General features: G+C 35.6%; 1 protein-coding gene and 1 pseudogene across 1 annotated transcript; one reads left to right on the plus strand and one right to left on the minus strand.

The window, feature by feature from the left end:
* Positions 1-1,433: 1,433 nt before the first annotated feature.
* LOC141816342 (protein NETWORKED 2A-like) lies at positions 1,434-19,038 on the minus strand. Its single transcript, XM_074704141.1, has 3 exons — positions 18,968-19,038; positions 18,724-18,852; positions 1,434-4,310 (listed from the first exon to the last, which is right to left on the minus strand). The coding sequence occupies exons 2-3, from the start codon at positions 18,815-18,817 to the stop codon at positions 1,531-1,533; spliced, it is 2,874 nt and encodes a 957-aa protein (XP_074560242.1). The 5' UTR covers positions 18,818-18,852; positions 18,968-19,038; the 3' UTR covers positions 1,434-1,530.
* Positions 12,348-18,023, plus strand: LOC141816337 (uncharacterized; annotated as a pseudogene).
* Positions 19,039-19,776: the final 738 nt, after the last annotated feature.

The raw sequence follows: 19,776 nt of genomic DNA on the forward strand, positions 1-19,776 counted from the left end.
CTGATTATTTGGAGGAGGACGACACAAAGGGAGAATATGGGCAGGTTTACATGGCCGAGTTGGAGGCCAATGGTGCTGCACATCCAGCACCTTAGTTAAGGGAACGTAAAAAGTGCACTTTTTTCATCTTAAAAGTCAAGACATTTGTCTTTGGATTTCTGTTCATTGTGTCGGTTGGGTATAGCACTGTGTTGTAAGATGTTCCTACGTTTCTGGGTTCTGAATGGTTGTTCTATAATGGAATTATGAACTCATTAACATGGAATATTTGAAGCTGTCAAGGTTGACTTCTTGCTTGCATTTTGTTGGTACTGTTGCTCTGGAAACATGATAGGTAAAGTTAGTTTGGCAATGCACCAAGAATAAAACTTAATTTCAAATCATGAGATATAATGCCTTTCCCATATCCTTTGTAATTTCATATTTTTGGTATATTATTATGTTGCTCAACATTGAAAAGACATAATAGACCTCCACACTAATGAGATGGTAGTCGAGCAACAATAGTTATATTGTTGGAGTAGAAGATTAGGTCATCGGAGCATAGTTGAGTTGGTTTCGACGAATAGAATTGTTGAAGTGGACAAAGGTCAAATCTCGGCGAAGTCAAAGCAATGCTTTCCTCCATTATGGTCAATTGCATTTTCTCGATTTATCTCCTCACAGATGATCGTGGGCCGACCATGTGAGGTCGCTGGGTGGACGAATTCTATCTTTTGCTGAAGAGTAGAAGATCATATAAACTAGCTTAGGTCCCAAATCTTTACTTTAAAATTGTGAATTTTTTGCTTGCTTGTTATCCACTTTTTTCTTAATTTTATTCATTTCGATTCATTATATTTTCTGTTTGATTTTCATATATCTTTTAATAATGTAGAAGGCAAATTTATTTTGAATGATTTATATTATTTTGCACTAACAAATTCTCTTGTATGGATCCTTGCATGCTTGATATGAACATAGCAACTTAGGGAGAGGCAGGCACCTGGTATTGCTAAAGTGGAACTGGGGTGTTGGTGGAGCCATCATTTGTAAGATCCCAGCCAAGGTCTTTACTTGCTCCATCAGATCTGTGAAAACTTCAAAGTACCACAAACTCCTGACTTAGTGGTTAGTGATTTGGTTTGTGTTTCGACATATGAAAGCTTAGTTGGATATCAGCCATCAAGTCAGAAACGACTCCCAGCATTATATCCAAACAAGTCTCTTCTGCTTGAATAATAAATATCTATGTAGCCTGACCTGCTTAGCAACTCCTGTAGTATCATTGGTACCTCTCTGGGCCAGCACCTAAATCACAATAATAAAGCATCCAGATCATCTGGCTGCAATTTGGCGGCGATCCTGATGATTGATGTAGAGAGGATTTACTTGATCATATCACCATCACAACTCATGAACATATCTGCTATAATAATAGCATAAACATGCTGTTGCAGGTTTGTTCAAAGCAAACCAATCTTTTTTCTCACAAAAGACTAGAGCACAACTCGTAACATCATAACTAACAAGGAACTATCTGTTATCCATTCAACGAAATCCTGCCCTCAGATCACTGTAATTTCTTTGATATGCTGGATTAAGGCATGCAAATACAGATTCTTTTTTAATCTTGGGACCAAAAAGGAAGGACCTTAATGGTACTCTACTAGGAATTCTAGTCCTACTGTGGAAGTGCTTAAAGGGAAGAGGGCGGTTATTTCTCAATCGAGGCAGATCAAGATGCACATGAAGTTTAGTCAATTCTTTCTCAACTTCAGCCTGAAGATGCGTAACATGGTCGTGTCCCGCCTGTAGCTCATTTGCAACTTTGTTGTTCTCTAGCTGCATGTCGAGAACTTCTCCTTGGAACTTTGCAGCCTGACAAGGAGAAAGCTGGAATTCTTCAGATTGTTGATTTGCTTCGGTAGCTCTGTTGATCTCCTCTTGTATGCTACAAAGTGATAAGAGCCTAGTTTCTAGCTCATCTCTTAAGAATATGCTTTGTTCCAGCCATATTTGGAGTTCAGTCTTCAGTTCTCTTAGCTTTGAGGCTACGGGGACAGAGTCTGATTGAGGAACTTGATCATTGAAGGTTCCATTGTTTGCTCGTTGGGCTATAATATCCTTCATGTTCTTGATATCAGTTTGTACATTTTCAAATTGGGCTTGCAGTTCTTGTATGTGCTGAAATGATGAACTGAACCTTAGCCAAAACTGTAAGTTCTCTTCAAGTAAATCATCCATGCCTCTTCTGAACTTCTCTTCAATAGGTGAACTGTCCTTTGGCTTGTCATTGAACTGCAGATTTATATGTTCTGCAATCAGGCCTCCTGGTTCTCCAACAAATTTTGTTTTGCATGTTCTCCTGGTCGATGTAATATTTGCATCATCGATCATCTGAGAACATTGAAGGTTTGTATTCTCTATGTTGAACTTAGGGAAGCATGACAAGCTTTCAAAATTTCTGTGACTAGACTCTCCAGCTTCAGATGGAATCTTGACATTTGGATTCATCTTTGAAGATTCAATCTGTTGTTTTAGCAATTGTATTTCCTCATCTTTCATAGTGCTGGTATTCTTTAACTCCTGTGACAGTTTCATTATTTCACTGTGATAGTTTTCATTTTTCTTCTCTACTTCAGAGAGCTTTTTCTTCGTCTCTTTGTAGCGTTGAAGGATTGACGTGTACTCAGCTAACAGAATTTTTTCTCTACCTTCTAAACTATTTAATAGTAGATGGTACAAGTCAACAGAAATCTCTTTCTCCTCGAATTGAGCTTCTCGGTCAGTATGTGTGCTATTATCAAAGTTAACACCTGTTCCTGATGAGTCTTTGAACATGTACTCATTTTGCTCAGTTAGGTTTTCAGCTGAACAATTGCTACTAATTTCAGAGCCCGAATTGAGTTTTGTGTGATCTTTGATAGAGTGTTCTTCAGTTACATGAATCTCTTCAAATGAATTTTCATTTTGGTCATGAATTTCAGTCACTTCCTTGTCCTCACATTCTATCAGTTCATCACTAGATGAAATCTCATCCTCCAAGTATCCACTCTCAATGTGTTCATCGTCTTCTTGGGAAAGAAACTGCAGCTTTCCTGAAACATCAACGAAACTATCATAGGCTTTGTTAATATTTCGACACAGAATAATTTCTTCGTCTTGGACATTTTTCCCAAGAATTTCTACTATATTTAACTGCTCTTCAGCTTGCTTTAGCGTGTTACTTGTTCCATTCAATTCATTAATCAGAATCATCTTTTCCTCTTCCAAGCCTAACAGATATTTCTCAAGCTCATTGTTTTCCGAACGCAGTCTATGGATCTTTGCAGTTTGTTGCGAAATTGCAAGTTCTAAACTGGTGATTCTGCTAACAAGCTCATCAATTTTTTCTGAAACGTCCTCCACAGAATTATCAGGGTCTCTTTCTAGATATATCTTTAGTTTCTCACAAAGTAACTGCAGTGGTATCCTCTCTTTGTTGAAAGAAAAGCATTTTTCATCCTCATTGAATATGGTAGACTTCTTCTGTGTGCTTTCATCAGCATTGTCTGTGTTCTCAACTTGAAATTTGCCCAACTCCCTCTTGAGAGCCAACAATTTCTCTCTAGAAGCCTTAATTCTACTTGACTCAAGTATTTCTTGTTCCATTGATTTGTTCTGATGTTCATGCAAATTGAATATAGCATCCTCACAGGACTTAAGTGCTGTTGCTGTCATCAATGCCCGGGCTTCATTGTCTTCGATAACCACTGCGCTAGCATTGAACTCATCTTCCAGACAGTAAGCATCCTCTAGCATCTCCACAATCTTCTTCTCAATCTCCCAATATTTAGCAACCCCAGTCTCATATGAGCTTTTGATGAATTCTTTCTCAGTCTGAAGTACAAGTATCTGCTTCTGAAGCTTACTTATTTCTTCTTGTGCCTTCTTTCTATTAACTGGAGTTTTGCTCCTTAGTGGAGTCTGAGTCTTCATGGATGGTTGCCTTTCCCCCCTTCTTTTATTTAGTAAGCCATCTACTATTGGCTTATGAATCTTTCTGGGATCGATTGGGGTAATTGCTTTCGGAAAATTTTCGTCCTCCTCTTCCAGCATTGCATATTGGACTTGATCCGGAAAAGCAGTTGCTATGGTATGATTTGCTTTGTGCAGCTCCCCGGAAATGTGATCATATCTTTCTGCCAATCCTCTGTATTCCCGGTAGGCTTCTTCAACAAAGCTTATCAACTCTGGCCTCCTTTTGAAGTACATCTCTGCTCTCTTAGCAAAGGAGTCAGCATCTACTTCGATTATCTTGAGCATTGTTTTCACTCTTCCATCCATTTCTGTAATTAAAGCCGAAAAATGCCAGACTAAGATCCACATTTGGAGATTATACTATCACAAGAATGAATCAATGTTTCAGAAGAGGGTGCACTCTACTAGTTTACATGAAAATTATGATCGTTAAGTTGTGCAGGTTTGTGAAGTGATGAAGTTGTAGCCTTCTTAAGGTTGTTTTGATACACCATCGAGAAATTTATAACATCAAACATCTGCATCTCCCAATGGGGATTGGGCAATTGCAGATCTTCAACATGGTGCTGCCATTTTCTGATGCTTGGCAAAAGATAGATGTTTTGAGCCTTTACAAGTCAATGTGTAATATTTCAACTCTGGTAGCAATACAGCACAGAACATGATCAGTTTTGATGACCATATGAAAGCAATACTGACACATCGAACTAAATTAATGATATATATCTACAGGACCTAGTTATCATCATCTATAAAGCAAAATGAAAACTGAATTGAAACAATGGCTAACTAGATGGCTAACCTAAATCGAGAGTCGATGTCATTGTTGTTAGTACCGATGGAATCAAAATATCTCCATAATGGTATGATATTGTCCACTTTGGGCCTAAGTCCTCATGACTTTGTTCTTGGGCTCTCCCCAAAAGGCCTCATACCAATGGAGATACTTTTCATCCTTTTAACCCCATGATTTTTTCCATGTACTTTAAATGTGAGACTATGTTTGCACCCTTGCAACCCAACAATCCCCCTTCAAACAAAGGACCACAGGCCCCCCTCAACGTCGTTTTTTATGTTTGAATCCTCGACCCACCAGGACTTTTTGCCCCTCGGTCCACCCGACCTACTAGGACTTCCCACCTAGCCGCAACTAGGACTTTTTGCCCCTCGGTCCACCCAACCTACTAGGACTTCCCACCTAGTCGCAACTAGGAGTTTTTGCCCCTCGGTCCACCCGACCTACTAGGACTTCTCACCTGGTGTCTGGTCCTTTTGATTCAGACACGGGAGCACCCACTTCCTTTGTTTAAAGTTCAAACCATATGGTTAAATCTGGATCATGGCTCATCCTGCGATTAGTCCGGTGAAGAGCGGTCTCGCTCTGATACCACTTGTTAGTACCGATGGAATCAAAATATCTCCACAATGGTATGATATTGTCCACTTTGGGCCTAAGTCCTCATGACTTTGTTCTTGGGCTCTCCCCAAAAGGCCTCATACCAATGGAGATACTTTCCATCCTTTTAACTCTATGATTTTTTCCATGTACTTTAGATGTGGGACTATGTTTGCACCCTTGCAACCCAACAATTGTATCTCTTTCTTGATGCCAGAGCAAATACTACAATGCAGCGGAAGTTTTTTGTAGGAATGGGCAGTGACTGGATCTTGGTCTCAATGGGGAAGAGTCCAAGGAATAAGAAGAGTCAACAATTCAGAATATGTTCAAATGAATTTTGACCTCTCCCTTTTATATCAAGCCCAAGCTCATAACCCGTTAATAGCCTATTAATGTTAACGAACTGGATTATTGAATCTACGCATTGAATCTACATCCAATAGCATAAATCTCCTTTATGCATCAAGCATTAGATCACTTAATGAGGTTTAATCTTAATGACAATTGTTGTATACTTGTATTGTTAATTCAAGTGTTAGCTCACCAAAGGGAGACTTAATCCTTCACCACATAGTTGCCCACAATTATGAAAATGAATCTTGATCCTAACTTATCGACATGAATCTTAACCCTATTTTTAAGATAGGTCGTGCCCCTCAAGTGATGCAATAGCCCTTCTCTAGTCACCACCTGGTTACCTTGTCTCTTGGGTGATTCTCTACACAATACAAAGGTCTACATGGTTTTGTTGTATCTTATGATTGAAAGGTTGTTAATACATATTTTAAGAAGAAACATGAGCATTTAGTTACTTTTAAGAATGAAGATATTCATAACAATAAAAAAAAAAATCTTACTAGGAAGGCAATCAAATTATATGTAAAATGTTTAAGATATTACTTGGGGAATGCTTACTCGACAAAGGTCTTAGAAAATGTAAAAGAAGAAAATGTTTCTAACTTTAAAAAGGGAAACTAAATAATGGAATTTAAGGACAATAATATAATACTGCTAAAAGATAGAATCAATTAGGTTTAGAAACCAGTTTCAAAAGTTTCAATGGTTAGCATTAAAAACATAGTAAAATAAGAGCATACACACTTAACACACAAGTTTCAATCATAAAGACAATAGAAGAGTTCTAAATTGATTAAAGAGTAGAAGAATACAAACTGCTGACAAAAAATGAGGTAAAAAGAAGAAGAATAGAGATAGTATGTTGTCGAGGAGATGATCATGTAGAAAATAATGGTAAAAAAAGAAGAAAAATAGCTACAAATATAGAAAGAATATCATTCTATCGTTGAGAATAAATGCTAAAAGATTTAAGAATATATGAGAAAAAGAAACAAGAGAAGAGAAATAAACTCATACAAAAAAAATCTATGCAAACAATGACTTTAAAATGGCTGGAAAATGGTTGATGTTGAACGAAGAGGAAGTCTCGTCATTTTGCTAAGCAATAGGCTCAATTGAAGTGGGACATTGGGCAACATATACTGATAGAATGATCAGAGAAGAAGTTAGTAAATTAATGTTATAAATGTAGACTTTAATACCAAATAAGATCAAGACAGTAATATCAATGCTTTGAGGTCTAAAGGTAGAGGTGAAACGTATATTAAAAAAGTTAGTGGTGGTATAGCGGAGTACAAAAGACTATTAGTTTAAAGAAGACATGTTTGAAATATTCCCAAAGTTGTACAAATTAAGAAAATATGAATATGTATAAAGGAACTAAAATTGAGGCACACAACAGCCATAAGTACAACAAAGGCTAAAAGCATTTGATAAGTTTTATAAAAAGTTAAGTGTTAGAATTAGCCCTTAGTGTCAATTCGGATTGAGTTGGACTCAAGTTGGACTCAAGTCAACTCAGATTGTATGAGACTCGAGTTAGACTCAAGTCACACAAGGCAATTCGAATTTATCAAAAGATTATCATGTATGAGATGCATGATCTTCCTTAAAAGAAGAGAAAAATTATCATGCATAAGATGCATGATCTTCATTAAAAGTAGAGAAAGATCTTCATGCATGAGATGCATGGGAGTTAATAAAATATTAATTCCTTAGATCACTAAAAGTCAAAATCCTTCATATCTCATGGTGGGATATAAAATGGGCGAGAGGCTCTTGATGAAGGAGTTCTTGGTGCTCTTGATCTCCCTCTTCCTCTTCTCTTCTACCACCTTGGCCGAACCCTATCTTGTGACTAGCACCACAGTTTGGTTCTTCTCCATCTCAGTGTTCGTGTGGATACCGTGGAGGCGCGAACACACTGATCGTGCTGAGACCCGTGAACCTTTGAAGGCAAGAGTTGCTGTCGGGATTGCGAAGGGCTCGCATCAAAGGTAACCTCGATTCTAGTAGGTAGAATCATCAAACGAGTATATTTTTCGCATGGATCTTTTGGAGGGATCCTGTTTTCCGCTGCGTATATGCGATTAAAATTGTTTGATGACGCATAAAGATCCCTACATTAAGAACTAGGGATAAGGAGAAAGATGTTGTCAAATTGTAAAGTTAGGAAAGGAAAACAAAGAAACTTAGGTAATATTAGATATATAAAGGATTGAGAGGAGAATAAGAGGAAAGATAAAAGATTCTTTGAATCAATTTGGCTTTATGTCTAAACAACTAATAGAAAAGAACATAGTCAAATGAAGGTGCATGTACATATAATTGTTATCAACTTAGAAAAAGAGTGACTGAGTCTTTTGAAGTTTGGCAACTATTGTGGTAGGTTTTAAAGAAGAAAGAAAATCTAGTAAACTTTTCTTAAAGACAGCATAGGGGAAACCCCAAATGACTATCTCAGACTATTTCATTGTATTAGTATCAAAATAAGGTACGTATTTATAGAGGGAAGAGAAACATTACCTCCTAAAATTGTGAGTGAGAAGAAAATGGAGGGGTGGTGGCACTCAACACTAAATCAAAATGGGTCCTCAATATAAGTAGAGTCTAAAGTTTAGTCGCATGAGTGTGCCCTGTATTTAATTCCAATATTACATTGCTCCAAAGGGCAAAACATCGTCCTCTACAATGAGATTCAATGGTTTGTCTTCTTTCTCATGTTGAAATTAATCTACTCAAGTTCTTTCATGAGCAAGAGGCTTAATCTATGTTTGATGTTGAATATTACAAGTAGGAACTTGGAATGAGTTTATTAATCAAATTGTATTTGTTACAAGAATTGATTACTCCAAATACTACAACTACACTATCATGCTTTGACTCAAGAGAGCTATTCACCTCTATACCTCTTGTTGGGTAAATGATGTTCCCATCGTGGTTGGGTTTAATTATAGTATTTTGATGCAAGATTTGAAATCTCGAGCCAAACCGAAGTTTTGATCCCTCATCGGCTTGAGATGTTGTACATGTGTGTCGAGTGTCATGTGTTGGAGGTGTGTCAAACACTAGAAAGGAGGATAAGGGGGAAGGAGAGGAGGAAGAACCTACTTCATTTTAGGACATTGAGGAGGATGACAGGGGAAGGAGAGAAGATGGCTTAAAATATCAAAATCATCTACATAATCAATAAGCGATATGATTGTTAACTAGGAATATCGTTGAAAAAAAAACAAACAACTAAAAATAATATATGTAAAATTTACAAAGCAAAATAAAAATCTCCTTCTAGTCATTGTAGAATTGCCTTAGATTTGCCTCCAAGTCCTTCCTTAAAATGTTGCGAATATAGTTGATTATAAGGAGCATCTAATCTACATGTATAGAAACTACCACTCTATGATTTTGGTAATCCTAGGATGAGGGTAACATCCTTCCTTGTGAAACTTACCTGGGCATTTGGGAAGATGACTTCTATGTTATTGATTTGAATTTAAAGTGGTCTAAATTGAAAAGGAGCACGTAGAACGATTCCAAAAGATTGAGGTATCACAAAGTTATGTTTGTTTGTGTTAGACTAGTTTGGGTCCATTTGATAGTTTTCTCCAAAATTGCTACATGAACTTAAATTGGTATGAATTGAAAAGGGAAGACATAGAAAGAGTACATAGGGTCTAGGTAATACAAAAGAGGTTCATATTTTAGGTTTGAGCAGTTTGGATCTGTGTAGTAATTTAAATAAACTTGCTACATAAACTTAAATTGTTACTATTGTAAAATAAAGACGTTGTATGAGTATAGGGAACACAATATGGTTCATAATTGAGGTTTAGGCATTTAGGGTCAATGTAACATTTTTGGTCAAAATTATTATTTAGATCTAAATTGTTGACAATTGCAAAACAAAGTATTGTATGAGTTTATAGGGCCCATAAAACAATAGGGCTTGATACCCCTAGATAATGATCCCCTCTAGCTCGATAGAATCAGCCAACATGGCTTGGCTCCATGTCAGTTAACCTAGCACATATGACATTAGCTCGGTTGGACCTCAACATCTCCCACCGTGGTTATCTCACTTCTCGACAATACCCTGCATTATTAGTGCTTGACAACCCTCACCTTCTTCCTCAGTCTCCAAAGCACTCGGTGCCCAATCTCCTAAGTATTTTATCCGACTCAATAGTCCATGTCCTTGATATGATTCGACATCCCGAGCCACCCCTTCTACTCAACACCTGACCCGAGTGTTCCAAGTGACTCATTTTGTACACGTAGCACAACCATTTGGATCCCTTCGATAGCTCGGCCCTCTAGAGCGCCCTACGCGACTCGACCCCCAAGCTCTACATATACCCCGCCCCTCCGAGCATCTTCTGGCATTGACATGCATTTGGGCACATCCTCCCTTGAGTTACCGAGCCAATCTGAGTTGAGTCTTCCGAGCTTTCGACAATTGTCTACGTAACTTTCCTTGGGCATGGTCCCCCATCCCATCTACTTCTGGTCATACTTGAGTATAGTACCCATGTCATCCTAAGTCATACTTAGGCATGGTCCATTACAAGTACATGTCCTATTTAGATATGTCTTCCCATCTACCCTTATAACAAGCCTTACTTAACTATGATCTCCCACGTACCTCAACATATAAAGTATTAGGTATATCCATCAAGTAGAGGGATCTTCTTCTCTTTAGCTCACCCTCTCTGTTTCTTCACTATGCATTCTATTTTCTCTCTTAAGCTTCATCATTGGAGATTGACTTAACATAGGACAGGCTTCTCCGAGTATTGTCGACACCCTCTAACACGTGCTTGTCCATGCAGGTCCTGCTACAGCACGAGAGGAAGCTTCATTAGCGATATCCAACAAGGCAATGGATTTTCGCCGCATCAGGGCTTATTTTTAGGTTTTAGGTATTTGGGGTCCATGTAGCAATTTTGACAAAACCATTACTAGAACTAAACTATTCACAACTACAAAACATAGGCATTGTACAAGTCCTCAATTGAAGGAACAAAGCAAGTGGTGCATGCTTGAGATTTGGGCAGCATAGGTGTATGCAGTAGTTTTTTCCAAGAGCAGCATTTATATATGGAGTGTCTTCTAGAGCTTGACAATGGGATGATTACACAAACTTCAAATAATATAAACTCTAAAAGTATACAGAACATGTGAACAAGCATAAACCCTAAAACTTCTCATGACGACATAAAGCCCTAAAATCCTAAACTAGGAAATGAATCAAACTTGCTACTAATGTTTGAAGGATTATTAATGGCATTCCTTGCAATTAAATCTCATTGAGAACCTGAGAGAATCTCATTGATAAGCACAACAAGCTGGCAACAAGCATCGGCAAAACATGCCAGCAACGATACCACAATAGTGTGAGTGGAAGTGATTTTTGAGAATATTCAGTAATGACAGGTTAGAGTGCCCTATCAATTGACCTTCCAATCCATTTGCTTTGGGCAAACAGGTGAGGATGTAACAATTTAGGCCAGTTCAAAGGGTATATATGGTAGAAAGCACAAAGTGGGTTTTTGATGAGAAATAAAAAAAGGTGCCCATTTGAAGATTCAGTAAAAATAGCTCCCTTTTGATCGTTTTCGTATTTTAATCATATATCCTTGATCCCATTTAGATGGATTGTGCCCAATTCCTTGATCTTTAGATGGATTGGGTCGGGATCAACATAGGTTGTGCCCGACTTGATGCAACTCAACCTAATGTAACCCATGATTCGTCGGAACGGACATTCCGGTATCAGACTGCCTCATGCTGTGTTAGATTTTGAATTAATAACGCGGGTTGCTATGGGACGGCGTTCTTTGGCGTTATAACGACAAAAGAATGAAACAGTTAGAACGGAACAAAACTCTTGATTAAGAAGACTTTGGATTCTTTTTTAATCGTTTATGTTTGATTTGACTTTGCTTTTAATTCAGTCTTTTAATGTTTTGTTTGTATTGAAAGAAAAAAGACAGGTTTGATATATGCATCACATCGTTGTCGTCTTTTTTCAGTCTTTTGTAAATAATGCATGAGTACCTATCTACCATAAATTCATAAATTTGAACATATTCTTCTTTAGTTCATAGTCATCTGCTGAGCTCTTTTGTTTAATTTCTTCTATCATCGGCTTCAATATATTCAGCAAACAATCTTGTTTAAGGTAAGTTTTCAAATTTTTTAGTTTAATCTACTAAGTTATTACAAATTCTTTATTTTTATGTGATTAAAAAATAAAATGTTAGCTATATATGTTTATCATATAAGCATGATTGTAACTAAATTGTTAGTTATATAGAAATGTAATGCAATTTTTGATGTGAAGGATTAGGATATGATCGTTTATCATTTATTTTTATTATCTTGTTTAGTGTTTGAGGTAATGCATCCTTAAACTGTTAGCACATCATTAAATGTTCAATATGTGTTCTCATATCATGATTCTTGAATTACCAGTACTGTAAACACCAATTATAAGCTTAAAGATCTAATTATGAATAAATAATAGTTTATTATGTGAGTTTTTTAAAAGTTTATGAGTCAAATTATGTATTATTATTTATTTGTTTAAAATGACATAAACCCTAATATTAGTCGGTCATTTGGTCAAATGGCAGGTGATAACCTAAAATAATATGATGTAAATTTTGTATAAAAGTTATAACCAGAGGAATTACGAGATTAAAACAACATATTTCATATGTTATTGGAAATGTCGAGACATGTCACAAAGCCCCTAAGGAAATATCATCAATGTTAAGAAAACATCTTCAAGACTCTAAGGTAAATAGAAGTTTAATGCAAAAAAAAAAAAACAAATAGCCTTAACATCAATTACGTGTATCAGAAAGTGGTAGTGGTGATGAAGATGACATCGAAGATATAGAAAATCGAGAATTACAAAAAGTCATCATAGAAAGCCGTAAAACAAGAGTCATTGAAGAAGAGATGCGTAATCGCTATGGTCAAGGTAAACAATATATAAATAATATTTTAAATTCATGTGTACATATCTTATCAATTTAATGTACTTAACTACACCAAATTTTATAATCGTAGGATTTTCTAGTTCTTCGTCTGGCTTAGATCAGAGTTTGAAAAAAGGAATGTCTCGAAGCTTTAGTGTATGAGAGGGTTCTCGATTACCATCAAAAGGAATTGACTCTTTTATGTTTCCCACGAAACATAAGAGTATCAAAACTAGTTTGGTGTTGAAAAAGTAAAAGATGTTGATAAGGCAACAAATGGTTCATATATAATGTTATTCCACTTAATGCAATAAATAGTGGTCCATACTATCAATCCATGATAAACACCATTACTGAGGTTGGAGCAATAAAAGGTCTCACAGGATGCCAAATTGGTAGTGTTTATTTACAAGATGAGGTGGATGAGATAAATGGATATTTGAGCACTTTAAAATCAAAATGGTCAAAGTATGGATGCACAATAATATGCGATGGTCGTAACACGCACAACAAGAATCCAATCATAAATTTTATGATATACTATGACCGCAATATGATATTTCATAGTTCTGTTGATTGCACCAATAAAGCAAAGACAGCTGATTTTATTTTATTTTTGTTAAATAAAATTATTGACGAAATCGGAGAGAAAAATATTGTGCATATGGTCACAAACAACAAATGTGCAAATAAGGTCGTTGATACCAAATTGATGATAGAAAAACAACATTTGTTTTGGTCTCCTTGTGCAACACATTGTATCGATCTCATGCTAGAAGATGTTGACAAGATGACAAAAGTAAAAAAGTGTATTGAGAAAGCCAAACAAATAACAATCTTCATATATAATAGCGATGAAGTTGTGAATTTGATGAAAATATTTACAAATGACCATGAATTATTGAGACCAAGAATAACCTGATTTGCCATAGAATTTATTTCAATTGAAAGTCTTGTTCAAATTCTTTAGATTTAAAAAGAATGTGCACTTTTGGTTATTGGGAAGCATACAATAACACAAGCACAAGAAAGAAAGAAGTAGAAAATTGTTAGTGTCAGCCCTAAGAGTCAATCATGAGATGATTGATTTGGAACTTTCGTATCATATTTTAATAAAAGGCAACATTTTGTGTTTATTATATTTACTTTAAAATCTGTGCAAATTTGAATAAATATAATAATGGACTAGAGTGGTAGGTTCGGTTTTATAACATATCAATTATTTGAATTGATTGTGAGAGACTAAACACTATTCTTAATTATCCATAGTCAAGTACTAATATACAAGGACAATATTCATGGTTTAAGATTAACATGTAGGTTAATTTAGTAATCTCACAAGTCATAGATATGAAATATCAAGTTAACACATAGGAATATATTAGATAATAATACTGGATAACCCACCATGAGAATATTTCATGCAATATAGCCAGGATTTTAACTGTCCTAGGCTTCAATTGTTATTCTACATTGGGCTCTAGACTGCACTAGGCTGGATTGGTTGGGTTGCACTGTAAAATAATGTATTGGCTTTAATTGCAACTGCACTGTAAAATAATGTATTGGTTTCAATTACTGAGCTGCACTGGGCTGGAGCCCAGTACAGCCTAGCCCTAGCTACGCCCTTGATTTCATGGATTATTATATGAGTGTCATAAACATTTTCATAGTGACTATTGGTATAAACAACCCTCGCATCTGAAGTCATTATGGTTCCCTACATAAGGAGGTGTGTACTTTAATGTTGACAAACATTACCTGTAATAAGTATTATAAAGTCATTCACTGGGTATGCAATAAGCTATACAGAAGGATGTGAGTGATGTAAATGGAATTTGCCCCTTCTATATAACAGAAGTGATGTCTATGAGTCCCTTGATTAAGTAGGATTACTGAAATGCATGACCATGCTAAAGTATGTCAATATGAGATATTGAATTTATTTGGTTAAATCCACTTAGAGATCAAAAAAACATAGATTGATGAGTGGATGATACTATCTATGCCTTGTAAATCAATGTAGATGTTATGGACAAAAGGACTAAGTTATACAATAAAATATTCATAAATAGGTTATCAAATCATTACTAAATATCACTCATTGCTTGTGTTTCTAAAATGAGATTTTAGAGTCGTCACTTAGATAGCCATGATGCATTGCTAGATGTCACTCATTGTTTGTGTTTCTAAAATGAGATTTTAGAATCATTGTCAACGTTACGAGAACCTATTAGGTCACATACAAAGAGCATATTGATTTTGGAGTTTGATTTATTTTAGTATGACTAAAATTAACTAGACTTAAGTTTTAAGAAATGTGTTTTGGAGCGCGTGTTGGATTAATGAGTTAATATAATTGGATCTTAAATTTGTTGGATTAATAGGTTAATCTAATTGGATCTTAAAACTTGTTAGTTTTATAGGCTCAAACCAAATAAAGTCCACGATTTTATACCCATGTAAAATGATAAGATTGTGTAAACCCTAAAATTAGGTTTTAAATCTTATCTTAAATAGTAGCTAGCACTACGGCATTGAGATAGAGATTTCTAATTTTACTTGTGAGACAGGATGTCTAGGTGGCATACTTGTAAGACTAGTTACTTGACGGTGTGCTCATGTGGATACCTTGGAGGTGCGAATGTATTGATCGCACTGAGATCGATTTCACTCTCCATATTCACAAAGGTTCTGCGCATCTAGAGGTAAACTTTCTAGACCAACGATTAATCAAAAATTCATATGGATCTCTGGTGGTTCTTTTTTCCGTTGTGTTTTATGTTGATTTTCACATCAGAACCTAATAAAAAAATTGCAACATCATAAAGGATGGAAGATTTTGGAAGAGGGCTCGTGATATTTGGGTTGTAATTAAACCATTAGTAAAAGTTTTGAAATTAATTGACCAAGATCAAAAACCAATAATGTCAATTATCTATGAAACAATGGATAGAGCAAAAATCATAATAAAAGATAATACCGGAGGTTGGCAATCATATTGAGATATTATTGATAATCGATGGTATAATCAATTACACCAACATCTATATGCTGTGATAACCAAGGATTGAAATCTCGAACTGTATCGCGCGATATCGATGAAAAATTTCATTTCACCAACGGACCAGGCATTCCGGCCAGGATACCGTCAGGATGCATCATCCGAGCCCGATGACGCCACCGGAGGCATCACATAAACCCGACGATGCCTCCGAAGGCATCACGCGGGCTGCGCGGCCGTCACTCGTGGCCAGTCACGATTCTTTTTTTTTAACTTAAGTTTAATAAAGATTTTAATAATTAATTTTTAACTATAGTCGAAAATAATTTAAATAAGCTTAATTAAAACCCATAAAATTATCTTATTATTTTAAAAAATATTTTATTTTTTATTTTTAAATATTTAGATTAAATTTTTTATTTTAGTTAATATATTTTATATTTTAAAAATATTGAAACTATACTGGCATAATACGATATGGTACCGAAACTATATCGTTCCGATCCGGACCAAAACCTCGACACGGCTCGATATTTTAAACTTTGGCAGTAACCATAGAATTTATTTGTTTAAATTGTAGAGTATAAATATGTTAACAAAATCATTTATAAATTCCTCATTTCTAATTTCTTATTATTTTATTGATATTTCAGCATATTTCCTAAACTTATTACTTCAATATTCTAGAACTTATGTTTATAATAATGAAGTTAAACGAGGATTAAAGGTTGTAATCAAGAGGTAAATTTTTTTTATGTTCCTATATTTTTTTTCCAAACATAAACAATAATTATTTATTTTTTCTTCTCTTTTTCAAATTAAATTATTCACAAACCAGATAAATGAATTTGGGTCTTCACTAGCAAAAATGGTAGTTAAAAAAAGTCTCCTAGATTTTCAATTTAAATTTTATAAATATTTATAATTACAAAAATATATACGATATTGATTTGTTTGTATCAGCTGAATGGTGGAGCAATTATGGTGAAGATGCCCAACACCTTCGAAAAATTGCAATAAAAGTTGTAAGTCAAACATGCTCATCATCGGGATGTGGAAGAAATTGGAGTACATGGTCTCTTATATACACAAAGCTTCTTAATCGCTTGATTATCAAAAAGTTGCATAAATTAGTTTATGTTCACTACAATATACGGCTTAGGGTATGAAACATGATGTGTAGAAAAGAAGATGATGATTTTTACAGCCCGATAGACCTCAATCATGTGTTTCATAATGATGATATCTTAAATAAATGGACAAGAGATAATCAATCACCAATTTTAAAAGATGATGATTAGGCATGGTTAGATCAAGCATCAGATGCTGAAGAACATAACACGACTATAAGCATTCAGGGTCATTCAAGAAAGAAGAATAATGTAGAAAAAGTCAACACAATTGAAAGGAAAAGGAGTTTTATCAAGAGATGATAGTGAAAATAGTGATAAAGGGGATGGCAGTGATGATTCAAATGATGAAAATAATCAACAAAGTCATGGTGAACATCATGGTCATCAAAGTCATCAAGATGATCAACATGACACAGGTATGACATGGGCACAAGGTGCAACACAAGATTTTAATCATGGTTATCATCCTGGGATTAAGGAACAACGCCACTTTTTGGCAAGTTTATCAGAATCTCCTGATGCCAATGATAAAGAACATTCAATTGGATCTTCACGACAGCATATGGATGTTGAAGAACATATGAAATATCTAGTTTTGAAAGGGAACTAACGAATTCTAATAAGAGATGATTATGAATCAAGAAGTTATAATTAGGAGTCTCAAGATATTGGGCATGGTCCAATTGGGTATCAATCAGGTGGATATGGATACTATGGTAGCAATCAACCAAGACACGATTCATTTGATAGATCATCTAATTATTCATCATCCTATACAAGTGGAATTAGACATCATGGATTTGAAGGTTATCTTGATAATGCACAGAATGTAATTTTTTTTTAGACATCTCTTGGAAGCAATATTGGACATCATGGTCGTGATCATGAATCATCAAGTGTTACTGGCAGTTCTGTTGGGTATCAAGGTTTTGGATATTCCAATCATCGTGATGAACCATTATTACAAAGTTAATCATTTAATTTTGAATATCTTTCATTATCAATCAAATAAATATTCATATGGACAATTTAATGTTAATTTATATCGACGCCCATATGTTGGAGATCAATTTAATCAACATGATACTCTAGGAGAATATAATGAAGATTTGATTCCTCCCTATCACTCTTCGTGGTATTAGCTTTGATAAGGTATATTTTCATTGTATTTTTCTCATTATGTTATTCATGTATGATAATTATGTACTGATGTATTATTTTTTATGACTTCATGTATTTTATTATTATTATTATATTTTTAAATCTGCACGATGACCGTTCCGTGAAATGATATTGGCACTAGAATAGTAAAATCCGAGATGATATTGGCACAGTAAAATCTGAGACAGCCGTCATAACCATTCTTGGGAACCACTAACCTAATCTACTATTCTGTGCTTAAGTCAGTTGGGCAAACCTCTAATAAATGATGCTTATGTTAAATAAATGAAATGCCTTCACATAAGAAATAGTTTCTAACCTTTATATCTCTGGCTGCTCATTTGAGCCATAAATCTTCCACCTACACCATTGTCGATTCCATATTTTATAAATATAAGAAGAAATCAAGAAAAAGATCTCTTGTTTTAATCTGAAAATCGATGATCTGAGCTTTTTTTTTTACAGATAGATAGCCTCAGATTCACGTCTATTCTAGATATTTGAAAAGCAGATTCGCTCCACTGGGATATTGGTATTACACAGTAACCTTTTATTTCGGCAAATCATCAAACACAAGGTAGCAGAAAACTTGCTTTAGCAGAGGAACGGAACGGAGTAAAATTAACTTGCACGGTCAGGCAAACAAAACCACACAAGAGCGAGAAAAAGAGGAAATCAGACCTTCGAGGTTGTTGTCGAGCCACTTCGACTGCTTCGTCCTGATGTGGCTCGCCCACCACCATGAGTAAGCATTGCTCGCAGCTCTCTGCAACATCTTCAACTCCGATCACCCTCTCGAGTCGCTTTCTTCTGCGCAACACGGATCGTCGAGAAAGGATCGGAGAAGAAGAAGAAGAAGATGATGGTAATGTATGAATGCGCGCAACGAGAACGAGAAACAAAAAGAGATGGATTTGTAACTGACTTGGAAGAGGCGAAGATATCATCCAAAATGCTTGAAGATTCTGTTTCTTCGCTCGAAGTGGAAGGGGGGATCGAGGTGCTCGATCAATCGCCATTTTGCATCGCACGTCTAGAATTTCGTTGCTGCTCCCGAGAATTCTTCGTCCTTAAAATTAAAAAAGTTTTCGTGCTTGCCACTAAATCTCAAAAAGGTGGTTACCATTTCAACGACTTTTGATTTTTACAAGCTCCAATTAGAAAGCTAATTGTTATTGTACAATATTCTTACTAACTATCAAATACAATACCATACATATTTTATTATCTATAATTAATAATCAAAATATTCATTATTAGATCGGTGCTCACATGATATATTATACTTATGAGCAAGGGTTGTCCCCGGAGCAATGGTGCAACGGTAAGATATCCGGATTGTAACTCAGGGATTCGTGGTTCGATCCCTAACTATGGCGTATTTGCAGAAATTTTCCTCCAAATGGGGAACGCAATCAAAGGATGTTGGACATCTAGATTGGCCCGTATGCGCTTCCCGATTTACCTTGGTGGTCGGTGGGAAACTTCCGTGGGACCAAGCCGACCACCCCCAGAGATGTGGCTACTGGGATTATCATTTTTTTTTTATGAGCAAGGGTTGAAGGAGATTATCATTTTTTTTTATGAGCAAGGGTTGAAGGAGGTGTTAACCTACTTGAGTTTTAATTTAGGAGCCATTTTAATTTTTTTTTATATGTAATTATTCACCCAATCAATCCTAAATTTTCAAATTTGCGATCATTCCAGGGGCACTCTTTTTTATATGCAACTCCT

This window comes from Curcuma longa, unplaced genomic scaffold (genome assembly GCF_044706935.1).
Source record: "Curcuma longa cultivar G26 ecotype Majalengka, Jawa Barat unplaced genomic scaffold, ITB_CL_G26_1.1 contig_16139, whole genome shotgun sequence".
In the NCBI taxonomy this organism is placed as follows: domain Eukaryota; kingdom Viridiplantae; phylum Streptophyta; class Magnoliopsida; order Zingiberales; family Zingiberaceae; genus Curcuma; species Curcuma longa.

Excerpts from the sequence above, each read along its gene's own strand:
- LOC141816342 (XM_074704141.1), bottom strand. The coding sequence starts at position 18,817 with ATGTTGCAGAGAGCTGCGAGCAATGCTTACTCATGGTGGTGGGCGAGC. Across the intron at positions 4,311-18,723 it reads GCTCGACAACAACCTCGAAG|AAATGGATGGAAGAGTGAAA; the intron begins GTCTGATTTCCT and ends CTTTAATTACAG.